Source organism: Nerophis ophidion, linkage group LG18 (assembly GCF_033978795.1).
Source record: "Nerophis ophidion isolate RoL-2023_Sa linkage group LG18, RoL_Noph_v1.0, whole genome shotgun sequence".
NCBI lineage: Eukaryota > Metazoa > Chordata > Actinopteri > Syngnathiformes > Syngnathidae > Nerophis > Nerophis ophidion.
The window spans coordinates 3,411,183-3,426,192 of record NC_084628.1 but is presented as its reverse complement, the minus strand read 5'-3'; the positions used below and the strand labels follow the sequence as shown (position 1 = coordinate 3,426,192).

At 43.1% G+C, this 15,010-nt stretch overlaps 1 protein-coding gene across 2 annotated transcripts in view; it reads left to right on the top strand.

Moving 5' to 3' along the window:
* The first annotated feature begins 498 nt into the window (after positions 1-498).
* The window catches only part of rsrc1 (arginine/serine-rich coiled-coil 1), a 467,824-nt gene continuing 453,312 nt past the window's right edge, over positions 499-15,010 (top strand). Inside the window, exons 1-2 of one of the 2 annotated variants that reach the window (XM_061878367.1) lie at positions 499-646; positions 901-1,089. In XM_061878367.1, coding sequence (XP_061734351.1) covers positions 914-1,089 — 176 coding nt within the window. In that variant the 5' untranslated portion in view covers positions 499-646; positions 901-913. Of the gene's footprint in view, positions 647-897; positions 1,090-15,010 lie in introns of both variants that reach the window. The other variant, XM_061878368.1, reaches the window with a different exon arrangement.

Sequence of the window (15,010 nt, the reverse complement as noted above, 5' to 3'; positions counted from 1 at the left end):
CCTTTAAGGATAAAAAAAAAATCCATATATGTTGTTATGGTTTGAAAATGAAAAATATCAAAATGGCCCCCGCATGCTTTCATTTTTCCGTGTGCGGCCCTCTGTGGTAAAAGTTTGGACACCCCTGTCCCTTTTTCTTCTTTGTCATGAAAAAGGGACGTTTTTGTCATGAAAAGGGAGTTTTTTTGTGGTTAGTGTGGCCCTCTGTGGTAAAAGTTTGGACACCCCTGTCCCTTTTTCTTCTTTGTCATGAAAAAGGGACGTTTTTGTCATGAAAAGGGAGTTTTTTGTGGTTAGTGCACGATTTGTAAGTGTATATTGTGTTTTTCTTAGTTTTTTATGTTGATTTAATAAAAAAATAAATTTTTTTTTTTTTTTTAAATAAAAAAATCCAACCGCGGCCCGGTGGTTGGGGACCGCTGGTCTAAACTCTGATAACGAATGAAAAGCCACTCAAAAACATTGCCAGACCCATGTAATCGATCGATCGACTATTTCACGCTTAATTTCAAACTCCCGCTCCATCGACGCCCTCTAATTCGGCTAGCGTTGCCTGGCAGTGCATCGCACGTGTGTTTTGCAGCTCTCCGACGCCGGTTCAGAAGCGAGATTTGTGACAAATACATCACCTTTACTCGTTTATTCCGTAAGTTAGCCTTCATGACAGAAAAGCTGCATATAAGTCATTGCTATTCCAGAACGGGCGTCTGTAAAGTTACCGGTTTAGAGCGCGACGCTGTTTGAAGTTAGCCTCCGCTAGCTAGTTAGCCAGCTAGCTAAGCTAATCCAAACAAACATGACGTGACACATTTTTCATTTTTAAAAAGTGAAAAGTGTGTGAAAGTTTGGATACGTAGTAAGGAAGCCTGAAGCTCCGTGTGTGTGTTTGTGTGTCAGCAGACAGTCGAGCAGCATGGGGCGCCGCTCATCCAGCAGCGACGAGGGAAGCAGGAGCCGGAAGAAACGTAAACAACGTCGCCGTTCATCGTCGTCGTCCTCCTCCTCCTCCTCCTCTTCTGGAAGCAGACTGACCAGCAGCAGGAGCCACCGGTCCAACCGCCGCAGCCGCTCACGGTCCAGGGACAGGAGGTGGGTAATGGGTGTCAAACTTTGGCCCGCCATGTAATTTCATTTGGCCCTGGAGACAATATCAAATTAACATTAAAGCTGCAAGCAGCGTTGGTCGGGCCCGCCTTTGGCTGCTGCCCCCAAGACCCGAGCCCTGGTCTAAGTCAGACCTACATAGAGGTTTTTGTTTCATGTCTCTACGACAGGGGTGTCAAACTCAAATACAGAGTGGGCCAAAATTTAAAACTGAACAAAGCCGCGGGCCGAGGTTGAACAAATTAACCTTTTAATAGGGACCCAAACAAGTTTTGCATTGAATATTGAACAAGCAAGGCTTATATAACTTTATAGTGACATGCAAAATCGAGTTTCAAATAAGTATAATAATAAAAAATATCAATGGAATATCAAATAAAATTTTAATACAAATTGAATGCCTTTGCAGCATCGCGTGGACATCGGGGGCGGTACCTCTGGATTGGCAGACCGGGGTGGTGGTTCCTCTCTTTAAGAAGGGGGACCGGAGGGTGTGTTCCAACTATCGTGGGATCACACTCCTCAGCCTTCCCGGTAAGGTTTATTCAGGTGTACTGGAGAGGAGGCTACGCCGGATAGTCGAACCTCGGATTCAGGAGGAACAGTGTGGTTTTCGTCCTGGTCGTGGAACTGTGGACCAGCTCTATACTCTCGGCAGGGTTCTTGAGGGTGCATGGGAGTTTGCCCAACCAGTCTACATGTGCTTCGTGGACTTGGAGAAGGCATTCGACCGTGTCCCTCGGGAAGTCCTGTGGGGAGTACTCAGAGAATATGGGGTATCGGACTGTCTTATTGTGGCGGTCCGCTCCCTGTATGATCAGTGTCAGAGCTTGGTCCGCATTGCCGGCAGTAAGTCGAACACATTTCCAGTGAGGGTTGGACTCCGCCATGGCTGTCCTTTGTCACCGATTCTGTTCATAACTTTTATGGACAGAATTTCTAGGCGCAGTCAAGGCGTTGAGGGGTTCTGGTTTGGTGACCGCAGGATTAGGTCTCTGCTTTTTGCAGATGATGTGGTCCTGATGGCTTCATCTGACCGGGATCTTCAGCTCTCATTGGATCGGTTCGCAGCCGAGTGTGAAGCGACCGGAATGAGAATCAGCACCTCCAAGTCCGAGTCCATGGTTCTCGCTCGGAAAAGGGTGGAATGCCATCTCCGGGTTGGGGAGGAGACCTTGCCCCAAGTGGAGGAGTTCAAGTACCTAGGAGTCTTGTTCACGAGTGAGGGAAGAGTGGATCGTGAGATCGACAGGCGGATCGGTGCGGCGTCTTCAGTAATGTGGACGTTGTACCGATCCGTTGTGGTGAAGAAGGAGCTGAGCCGGAAGGCAAAGCTCTCAATTTACCGGTCGATCTACGTTCCCATCCTCACCTATGGTCATGAGCTTTGGGTCATGACCGAAAGGATAAGATCACGGGTACAAGCGGCCCAAATGAGTTTCCTCCGCCGTGTGGCGGGGCTCTCCCTTAGAGATAGGGTGAGAAGCTCTGCCATCCGGGAGGAACTCAAAGTAAAGCCGCTGCTCCTTCACATCGAGAGGAGCCAGATGAGGTGGTTCGGGCATCTGGTCAGGATGCCACCCGAACGCCTCCCTAGGGTGGTGTTTAGGGCACGTCCAACCGGTAGGAGGCCACGGGGAAGACCCAGGACACGTTGGGAAGACTATGTCTCCCGGCTGGCCTGGGAACGCCTCGGGATCCCCCGGGAAGAGCTAGACGAAGTGGCTGGGGAGAGGGAAGTCTGGGTTTCCCTGCTTAGGCTGTTTCCCCCGCGACCTGACCTCGGATAAGCGGAAGAAGATGGATGGATGGATGGATGAATGCCTCTTTTCGGCGGTGGGGTTGAGGTGGACGGGGTTTGGTAATAGCCGGGGGTGTATATTGTAGCGTCCCGGTAGAGTTAGTGCTGCAAGGCATTCTGGGTATTTGTTCTGTTGTGTTTATGTTGTGTTACGGTGCGGATGTTCTCCCGAAATGTGTCATTCTTGATTGGTGTGGGTTCACAGTCTGGCGCATATTTGTAACAGTGTTAAAGTTGTTTATACGGCCACCCTCAGTGTGACCTGTATGGCTGTTGACCAAGTATGGCTTGCATTCACTTGTGTGTGTGTAGAAGCCGCATATATTATATGACTGGGCCGGCACGCTGTTTGTATGGAGGAAAAGCGGACGTAGAGAACGCCAAAGGCAGTGCCTTTAAAGCCCACCCCAAATATTGTTGTCCCTGATGAAATTTGGGAGGGGCACTGAACTTCGGTAGTCTCCCGGGAAAATCGGGAGGGTAGGCAAGTAAGAATATTAGCGGTGATTTGGCCCGCGGGCCAGAGTTTGACACCATGCTCTACGACATTCCTTACAGAAGTTAAAAGCAGTTTTGTCAGGGTTTTTTCCGAGGGGGTTCTAGATCGCAAGTTTGATTTTTGGGGTTTGGTATTTTTTTAGATGGCAATTTTCGCCATCTAATAATGTGTAAAATTTGGTGAGTTTTGAAGCATGTTTAGGGGGTCAAATTACAGCTCGGCGTTTCTGGATGTTGTTGATTAATGGCTTTCGCTTTGCATAGTAGAGCTTTAACTTGCACTTTGAAGCATTTTAAGGGGGTCAAATAACAGCTCAAAGAGGCAAAAATGACATTTTTTTGGTAACTTTGTGCAGGGGTTCTTTGAAGGCGCGTGAAATCAAAACCGGAGCAGTAATCAAAACTCTGTGAATAAATTTTAATCAGAAGGGTTCAATCTCTCTCCTGTGCGAGTTTGAAGCCGACACGACAAACGCGCTCAGAGGAGATAATGTTTGAAAAAAGGTGACAGGTTTTTACAAAACTTTTATTTTGAAGGGGTCATTTTTAACTTCCCGTTGATTTTTACTGAATGATGTCAATTATCAAAATGTAGGTCTAAATGAGACTTACATAGAAGTTTTTGTTTCATGTCTTCCCGGCATTCCTACTGGAAGTTACAAGCAATTTTGTCTGTGTTTTCTTTCTAGGAGCAGTTTTTGCTGTGTTTTATTCAAAATTGTGCCAGAGCGCAATTTTGAGTTTTGGGCTTTGTTTTTTTCATTAGATGGCAATTTTCACCAGTCCTGATGTGTGTGCCAAGTTTGGTGAGTTTTGAAGCATTTTAAGGGGGGCAAATTACAGCTCAAAGAAGCAAAAATAGCATTTTTTGCAAAATTTTTGCTTTGAATGAGTTTTTGCAAAATTTTTGTTGATTTTTGCCCTACAAAGTAAAATTATAAAATCTAGGTCAAAGTCAGCCCTACATAATGGTTTTTGTTTCATGTCTCTACGACATTGCTAACGGAAGTTACAAGCAGTCAGTTGTTGTTTTTTTCCAAGGGGGCGCTAGCGCGCAATTTGGATTTTTGGTGTTTGGTTGCTTAATAAGTTGGGCTGCCGCACCATACCGATGTGTGTGTAAAATTTGGTGAGTTTTGAAGCATGTTAAGGGGGTCAAATTACAGCGCTACGGTGCGGAATACTAATTATAAAGAGAGAAAGAATAAAACCTTACGGTTTCAATAGTGTCCTGGCGGACCCTAATTAGAGCTGGCCCGTCGGTGTTATACAGAGGCGGTGCCGCTGTAACACCGCATTCACCACTAATGCTCATACTTGCCAACCCTCCCGATTTTCCCGGAAGACTCCCGAAGTTCAGTGCCCCTCCAGAAAATCTCCCTGGGCAACCATTCTCGTGATTATCTCCCAATTTCCACCAGGACAACAATATTGGGGGCCGTGCCTTAAAGGCAATGCCTTTAACGTTCTCTACAACCTGTCGTCACGTCCGCTTATCCTCCATACAAACAGCGTGCCGGCCAAGCCTCATGATATAAGCAGCTTGTACACACTCATAAGTGAATGCAAATCATACTTAGTCAACAGCTATACAGGTCACACTGAGGGTGGGCGTATAAACAACTTTAATACTGTTACAAATATGCACCACACTGTGAACCCACACCAAACAAGAATGACAAACACATTTCGGGAGAACATCCGAACCGTAACACAACAGAACAAATATCCAGAACCCTTTGCAGCACTAACTGTTCCGGGACGGTACAACACACGCTACCACCTAAAAGGTTAATTTGTTCAACCTTGGCCCGCGGCTTTGTTCAGTTTTAAATGTTGGCCCTCTCTGTATTTTAGTTTGACACCCCTGAGGTGGGTGCACGGCGTGGTACCTAAAAAAGGTCCTATTGCACCATAAGACTTAGACTTCCTTTTTATTGTCATTCAAATTTGAACTTTACAGTACAAATAAGAACAACATTTTGTTGCGTTAGCTCTTGGTAGTGCAGGATAAAAAAAAAGCAAAAAGGTGCAGATAAAAATAAATAGAAATCTGTACAGGATGCACTTTTTCACATGCATCCAGGTTCATGGATGTATGTTATATTGTCTTTTTTATTCCAGCGAGTTTATCCATTTTGAGGGGAGTTGAGGGGATTATTTAATTATGATGCGTTCAAGAGTCTTACGGCCTGAGGGAAGAAGCTGTTACAGAACCTGGAGGTTCTGCTTAGGAGGCTGCGGAACCTCTTTCTAGAGTCCAGCAGTGAAAACAGTCCTTGGTGGGGGTGGGAGGAGTCTTTTCATATTTTCTGAGCCCTGGTCAGGCAGCGGCTTTTTGCAATCTCCTGGATAGGAGGAAGAGGAGTCCTGATGATCTTTTTTGCCGTCCTCACCACTCTCTGGAGAGATTTCCAGTCCGAGGCACTGCAGGCTCCAGTCCAGACAGAGATGCTGTTGGTCAGTAGGCTGTCTATAGTGCTTCTGTAGAATGTGTTGAGTATAAGGGGAGGGAGCTGTGCTATTTTCATCCCACGCCAAAAGTGTATGCGCTGCTGAGCTCTTTTTACAAGAGCTCCGGTGTGTAGGGACCAGGTTATATTGTCAGTGATCTGCACCCCCAGGAACTTGGTGCTGCTTACCATCTCCACCGCTGTGCCGTTGATGAAGAGTGGGGCGTGGCTGGACTGGTGCTTCCTGAAGTCAACATTGGGGACGGTGTGGCGAAGTTGGTAGAGTGGCTGTGCCAGTAATCCGAGGGTTACTGGTTCAATCCCCACCTTCTACCATCCTAGTCACGTCCGTTGTGTCCTTGGGCAAGACACTTCACCCTTGCTCCTGATGGGTCCTGGTGAGCGCCTTGCATGGCAGCTCCCGCCGTCAGTGTGTGAATGTGTGTGCGAATGTGGAAATACTGTCAAAGCACTTTGAGCTCCTTAAAAAGGGGTAGAAAAGCGCTATACAAGTACAACCCATTTACCATCTCCTTGGTCTTGTCGACGTTCAGGACAAGGTTGTTGGTTCTGCACCAGTCAACCCGATGTTTCACCTCCTCTCTGTATTGTCACGGATGAGTCCCACTACTGTCGTGTCGTCCGCATACTTCACAATGTGGTTAGTAGTGCACCTGGCGCAGCGGTCATGGGTCATCAATGTGAACAGCAGAAGACTCAGGACGTAATACATAATACTACATGCAATCAATCAATCAATGTTTATTTATATAGCCCTAAATCACCAGTGTCTCAAAGGGCTGCCCAAACCACAAAACAAACCACAACGATATCCTCGGTAGAGCCCATATAAGGGCAAGGAAAACTCACACCAGTGGGACGTCGGTGACAGTGATAATGATGACTATGAGAAACCTTGGAGGGGACCGCATATGTGGGCAACACCCCCCCTCCCCCTCCCCAAAGGCCCCGTTTACACTGCAGAAATCAGTGACACACACACGGCTGCCCATATACATCTTATAAGTAGACGCATTATTGGCTGCTGTGACGCGAGTAATTGGGCCGCCATCTTGAAGTGGCGATGAGGAGCCGGCGAGCAGCCTAAACTGACAATTGACAGGTAGAAAACAAAGATGCTGGTGGGCTGCTGAATCGGGGGGGATTACTTTTCACAATTAAGATTTAACATTAACGTATTATTGGTTGTATTTTGTGAAAAGAATATTACCACAGAGTTGAGAAGGAGCAAAGATCTTCAATAGTACTAAAATCATAACCGCTAGCAAACAAGAGTATGACCATCATAAAATTGCTTGTCAATGAAATTCATTACATTTAAAAATGTCATACTTGTATAACTTGTATAAGTTGAAATGAATGATGAAGATAAAGATTGTAAAAGCCAACAGAGGTAAAAGCTAGGACCACAGTCCGTATTGTGTAGGGGGGTTAGGGTACATATGAATACATACAAAATACATATAAAACAATCACTGTAAACATTATCATCTTACCATGAATTGATTAACGTGGACCCCGACTTAAACAAGTTGAAAAACTTATTCGGGTGTTACCATTTAGTGGTCAATTGTACAGAATATGTACTGTACTGTGCAATCTACTAATAAAAGTATCAATCAATCAATCAAGGGGAACATTATCACAATTTCAGAAGGGTTAAAACCAATAAAAATCAGTTCCAAGTGGCTTGTTTAATTTTTCGAATTTTTTTTCGAAATTTTACCCATCATGGAATATCCCGAAAAACGGCTTTAAGTGCCTGATTTTCGCTATCTGTAAATCCACCGGTCCATTTTCCTGTGACGTCACTGCGTGACGCCAATACACACAAACATGGCTGATAGAACAGAAAGATATAGCGACATTAGCTCGTATTCAGACTCGGATTTCAGCGGCTTAAGCGATTCAACAGATTACGCATGTATTGAAATGGACGGTTGGAGTGTAGAGGCAGATAGCGAAAACGAAATTGAAGAAGAAACTGAAGCTATTGAGCAAATAGCTATTGAAGCTATTCGCTCAATAGCTATAGCTATTGAAGCTATTCGGCGATCGCCTTATAACTAACGATTGCATCTTTTGACCACTGGAGCCACTTAAATCCGTCGATTGGTAAGTGTTTGTTTGGCATTAAAGGTCGGTGGAGGGAAAGGCTGGATGCAAATATAGCTACAAATGTACATACAGGTAGCCTAAATAGCATGTTAGCATCGATTAGCTGGCAGTCATGCCGTGAGCAAATATGTCTGATTAGCACATAAGTCAATAACATCAACAAAACTCACCTTTGTGATTTCGTTGACTTTATCGTCGGAAATGCATCTGCTTTGAGTGTCGCAGGATATCCACACTTCTCTGTCGTAGCATCGCTATCGTCGGTAAAATTTGCAGAACGAGGGACTTTCGCATCTTTCGCATCGATTAGCATGCCGTGCTAATCGATGCACACACCACGTAAGTCAACTTGAATCCGTCCCTGATCGTGTTGTTACACCCTCCGACAACACACCGACGAGGCATGATGTCTCCAAGGTACGGAAAACAGTCGAAAAAACGGAAAATAACAGAGCTAATTTGACTTGGTGTGTGTAATGTGTTTGAGAAAATGGCGGATTGCTTCCTGTTGTAACGTCACGGGTGAAAGGTCATCGCTCCGATAGAGAACAATTGAAAGGCGTTTAAATCGCCAAATTCACCCTTTTAGAGTTCGGAAATCGGTTAAAAAAACATATGGTCTTTTTTCTGCAACATCAAGGTATATATTGACGCTTACATAGGTCTGGTGATAATGTTCCCCTTTGAGGGAAGAATGTAATACAAAATATTGAGACAAAGTGTCAAGAAAGAATAAACTCTCTGCTGCTGCAGCAACAGAGATAGTCAAAAGGTCCCTAAGAAATATAGATGTCTAATGTATTCATACATTGTTTATGTAGATATTGTTTTTTGAACTTAAAAATAGCTGACCGTTTTTTTCCCCCTTCTCTGGGATTACATTCACAGTTTGATCTCGGACTTCTGGTCACTTATAGCATACAAGAATATTCCATTACTGTTAAGCAAACTATGAATAATAAATCGCGGCAAAACATGTGTCCTCTATCATAGCTAAACGTAAGACAAAAAAAAAAACGCGTGAAAATCAGTGGTATTCAGTGAGGTAAGAGAAATTAAATGCGCTGACAGTGCATTGCTCCTGCCAAATGAATTGCTCTGACACTCTCACAACAACTTGTAGAAGTGCCCTATCTGGAGATGTAGATGATCACTGCATGCCACAAACCTCAGTTTCTGGGTTCTACAAACTGTGGAATGTGGCTATTGTCCATGATTAATCTTGGTTGTGGGTTTAGTGAAATGATTCTTTGTCGACTTCTTCACCGCAGTCTGATGGCCATTGTTTGGAACACCAGAACACCCACCGACAACCTTCATTTTTCAGTTGGCTGGCTTAGTTAAAAGGCCTTCACCGCAATCAATGTTTATTTTATTTATTTGATAGACTAGTAATAACTCACACAAAACAAATTGGCCGAGAGGAAAATAATGGCTTGTATGAGCTGCTATTTATTCATCCTTGGTGCTGGAAAAGGACATGTTTTGTCGTCGTCTTGATCTTTTCGAGTCTATAGCGGTATGAGACGATTTCCTGCGTCAAAGCATCCATCCATCCATCTATTCACCCAGCTCATCCAGCCACAGCTGCCAGTGGCTGTGTGGGGCTCCGCTCAGGCAAGGCCAGTTGATGGTAATTATTTATGAGGCCTGGTCAAGGTCCATTACCGCTGATGGGAAGTCACTGCTTGTCTGCACCGGGTGGGGTCTCTAGTAAAAACCCTCGGAGCCTTCGTCCCTCCTCTACTCGCCAATACATTTTCATCAATTAACATGCATATGTGGCGGAGGAAAAAAGAACAAGCTCTCAGCTTGTTACGTTCTATTTACATGATTAAGTCATACAGTGGCTGGGATGTCATTATGTGCCATGTCTACACGAATACGGATAGTTTCAAAAACGTATATCCGGTGTTAAAACGGTCTCCATCCACACAAGTGTAGTTTCAAAACTCTGTGTTTACATGCAAACAAATACACTAGCTGTCATGCACATTTGGTCCAATCAGAAGCCTGGAAAAGCAGCAAAGGTTGACTTGGTGGCATTAAACCTCTGTTATTATAATGTTTATTTTGACATACTAGACCAGGGGTGCCCATTACGTCGATCGCGAGCTACCAGTCGACCGCGGGGGGTGTGTCAGTCGATCTCCAGCCAGGCTTTTAAAAAAAATAGACCTAAAAATGAGTGATCATCAATCTTCACCAAGACGTCACTTAAATGACATTCACGGTACCGGAGGGTCTTGTGAGATGACGCTGGCTGCTGCAAGATCATTATTATTAAAAATGACCGAGAGGAAGGCGAGAAACACTTTCAACAGACTCTCGCGCCATCCCTTCCGTCAAAACTCTAAAGGCCGACTGCACATTTCCTATCTTCACAATAAAAGCCCTGCTTCATGCTGCCTGCGCTAACTAAATACAGAGTCTCGGAAAACTGGCGTGCACAAGCGATCCCTCAGAAAGCTGGCGTGCACATCACTTGTGCACGCCAGCTTTCTGAGACTCTTATTTTGTTAGCGCAGGCAGCATGAAGCAGGGCTTTTATTGTGAAGATAGGAAATGTGCATTCGGCCTTTAGAGTTTTGACGGAAGGGACGGCGCGAAAGTCTGTTGAAATAAAAAGTGTTTTTCGCCTTCCTCTCTGTCATTTTTTCATAACAATGAACTGGCAGCAGCCAGCGTCATCTCACAAGACCCTCGGGTGCCGTGAATGTCAATCAAGCAAGCTACGGAATTTGCCGCCAATGTTTTTCTTGTAAAGTGTATAGAAGCTGGATGAAATAGATGCCAAAAACCAACCACTTTCATGTGGTATTGTACAGAAAGGACAACTTTTTTTCTCCTCCATTTGAAAATGTGGGCGTTATCATCACTACTGTCTGATTCCAATCACATTTAACTTGTTTACAAAAATGTCTCTTTCATAAATAAATAAATATAAATGATATATATAAATGAGGTAGATCCCCTCGAGTTGGTCAATTGAAAAGTAGCTCGCCTGTAGAAAAAGTGTGGGCACCCCTGTACTAGACATACAACGACATGTACGTGTCGACATGACGTTTATTATCTTTAAAACCAGCCTGCACTTACACAGAGACAGGGCAACGTTATGAATATCAGTGCTGCTGGAACCCAACACTGGTGGAATTATAACATGGTGATAAATTGCATGTGCAGTAAGGTGTACAATATTTCTTTTTTTTGGTCCTGTCCAGCTACTCCGACAAATCATGTTGTTGATGTCAAAGCGCATATTTGCTGTACAGATTTACCAAATTTTTCGGAGTATAAGTCGCACCTGCCAAAAATGCACAACAAAGTAGGAAAAAACATATATAAGTCCCACTGGAGTATAAATCGCATTTTTGGGGGAAATTTATTTGATAAAACCCAACAGCAAGAATAGACATTTGAAAGGCAATTTAAAATAAATAAAGAATAGTGAACAACTGGCTGAATAAGTGTACGTTATATGAGGCATAAATAACCAACTGAGAAGGTGCCTGCTATGTTAACGTAACATATTATGGTAAGAGTCATTCAAATAACTATAACATATAGAACATGCTATACGTTTACCAAACAATCTGTCACTTTTAATCGCTAATTCCCATGAAATCTTATACATTTAGTCTCTTACGTGAATGAGCTAAATAATATTATTTGATATTTTACGATAATGTGTTAATAATTTCACACATAAGTCGCTCCTGAGTATAAGTCGCACCCCCAAACTATGAAAAAAACTGTGACTTTACGAAATACGGTACTTTACGAAAGGTACTTTTTTGTTGCCTTAGTTGTATTTGACTTTATTAAATGGATTTATATTAATGTTTGGCGCAGCCGAACTGGAGCAGGAGGGGATAGAAGGAGAAAAAATGGAAGACAGAGGGGGGAAATAGCGTCATAAAATATGATATATACAAATATGATATGACAAGTAATAGCAAATTAGCAGGTAGTGAAGTAAGTATTAATAACACAGAACTTGCACAACAAATAAAGCAATAAAAATACCACGTGTGCATTATTTCTAAATTCAGCGCACAGACACAAAGAGTCAAGGAAAACTTTTGATTGTTTAAGTGTGTAAAGCATGGGTGTCAAACTCTGGCCCGCCGTGTAATTTAATTTGGCCCTTGGAAGCAATATCAAATTAACATTACAGCTGGCCCGCCGTTATTACACAGCAACGGTGCCGCTGTAACACCGCAATTTCTCACACTTGCCAATCCTCCCAAAGTTCAGTGCCCCTCCCGAAAATCTCCCGGGGCAAGCATTCTCCCGATTTTCACCCGGACAACAATATTGAGGGCATGCCTTAAAGGCACTGCCTTTAGCATTCTCTACAACCTGTCGTCACGTCCGCATTTCCTCCATACAAACAGCGTGCAGGCCCACTCGCATAATATATGCGGCTATTACACAGACATAAGTGAATGCAAGGCATATTTGGTCAACAGCCATACAGGTCACCCTGAGGGTGGCCGTATAAACAACTTTAACACTGTTACAAATATGCGCCACACTGTGAACTCACACCAAACAAGAATGACAAACACATTACGGGAGAACATCTGCACTGTAACATAACATAAACACAACAAAACAAATACCCAGAACCCCTTGCAGCACTAACTCTTTCGGGACGCTACAATATATTTTGATATTTACCTCAGAAGTCTGCAAATAGAAAAGAGGCATTACATCTGTATTTAAATTTTATTTGAAAAGCCATTGATATTTTTTAATTATTATTATTATATTTGAAGCTCGATTTTGCATGTCACTATAAAGTTATATAAGGCTTGCTTGTTCAATGTTCAATGCAAAACTTGTTTGGGTCCCTATTAAAAGGTTAATTTGTTCAACCTTGGCCCGCAGCTTTGTTCAGTTTTAAATTTTGGGCCAATCTGTATTTGAGTTTGACACCCCTGGTCTAAAGCGTGCGTGTGCCGCTGCAAAACTCTCGTGGAAATATAACACATAATAGTGATAGATGTGCAATGAAGTGTACATTGTCTTTAACAATACTACGCACTAACAAGGAATAATACATCATGTTATTTTGTGTGCCTGGAATGAAAAATGGAAGCAACACATGTAAGTTAATTTCATGATCTGTGTTTAAATAAGGGTTAAAACATGAGATAATGTTGCACCTTTCTTATGATACATAGCAAAAAGTTTTGCTTGTCAAAGTTGTCCCTTCAGCTGGATGTCTGACAGCAATCGTCATTGCCGTCAGTTTGCATAATTGCTTGTTTGTCTTTGTAAAATTTGCCCAAATGGAATGATTGCTGTTACTGTCAGTCACGGCTGTCTCAAACAAATGTGCATGCCCATTTATAGGAGAGATCTTTGAGAATGCAAGCATCTGAAAACAGATGCTATGCTTGCTATATTGCCGTTGAACCAGCTTGTGAGATGAAACGCGTTTCCAAACACTGCTTTTTTTTCTACATGCGTGTGTTTAAGTGAGGCGTGTTTTGCATGGTTGAACTAGGAAGAGGGCAGTTTATATTGATGGATGAATTGAAAAGTGGCAGAGACTTAACATTCTTAACCGCCACACAAGTGCAGAAAAAAGTTAACCTAGACGTCCAATTTGTTCACTTTGTAAACCGTGGAAATTAATCTATTCCAGTGTCTGTCACCACGGTGACACCTTCATTAACTCGAGTGACATTTTGCATTCTCAGCAGTCATAGAAGTGTAAAAATAGGTTAGCCAACCGATTAACTATTGATGGATGTACTTCTTAAAGTAAAGCTATCTGTTGACATGTGATTGAGAAAGGAGGCTCGCTGAAGGCGAGTAGATATCTTGTTTCACAGGTTTTAACATCAAGGTTCATACAGTCATTAAAAACCTGGAAAAGTCATGGAATTTTAAAAAGCAATTAATTTCCAGGTGCTGGAAAAGTCATGGAATTTTAAAAAGCAATTAATTTCCAGGTGCTGGAAAAGTCACGGGAAATAAATGAAGTTTTGAAAAAGTCATAAGAGTTTATCTAACGTTTCATTATTTGAAACAAAATCAGTGTCTCGTAATAAAAAGTGTTTTGTTCCAGGCCGTCATGATATTTTTGCGAAAAATGTATTCGGCCTAGTCCGTGTGGGCATGGAGCGTACAAACTCGAGCTAGTTACTTCTGCTGGCTAGTGACGGGGGGACGGCGTGGCGCAGTGGGAGAGTGGCCGTGCGCAACCCGAAGGTCACTGGTTCAAATCCCACCTAGAACTAACCTCGTCACGTCCGTTGTGTCCTGAGCAAGACACTTCACCCTTGCTCCTGATGGGTGCTGGTTGGCGCCTTGCATGGCCGCTCCCTCCATCAGTGTGTGAATGTGTGTGTGAATGGGTAAATGTGGAAGTAGTGTCAAAGCGCTTTGAGTACCTTGAAGGTAGAAAAGCGCTATACAAATATAACCCATTTATCATTTAATGCTGAAAAAATGCCAGTGAAGTGCAGCTTCAATAATACACATAAGAATACACACTTTGGCTGGCAAAAGATATGTTAATTGTGCTGTAAAACATTGACGTTTCGAATATGGCCGATGTTAGCCACTTGAAAGGAAAAAAAAAACAACACAAAACTGTAACAAAGTCGCTAGCAGCGTTACAGGTGAATTTGTTAAACGCTGATGCTCTGAGGACAGCCCGCAACTCTGCTAGTTTTCACAGCAACAAAGCAGGCAACTTTGGATGTTTTTGTTAAAAAAAAAGTCCTCAAAGCCGAGATAGTGTGGGAACTAAAATGCATGTTGATTTCATGCTACTCGCTCAAGTCGTCTGAGGACATAGATAGTTATTTTGTTGCCATGTTCGCAGACAGCCAGATGAGAGAGAAATAGATAGATAGATAGTACTTTATTGATTCCTTCAGGAGAGTTCCTTCCGGAAAATTAAAATTCCAGCAGCAGTGTACAGAGTTGAGCTCAATTTAAATAAAAGTAAAAAGTAAATAATGGGGGTTTAAATGGAAACACAATAGAGAAA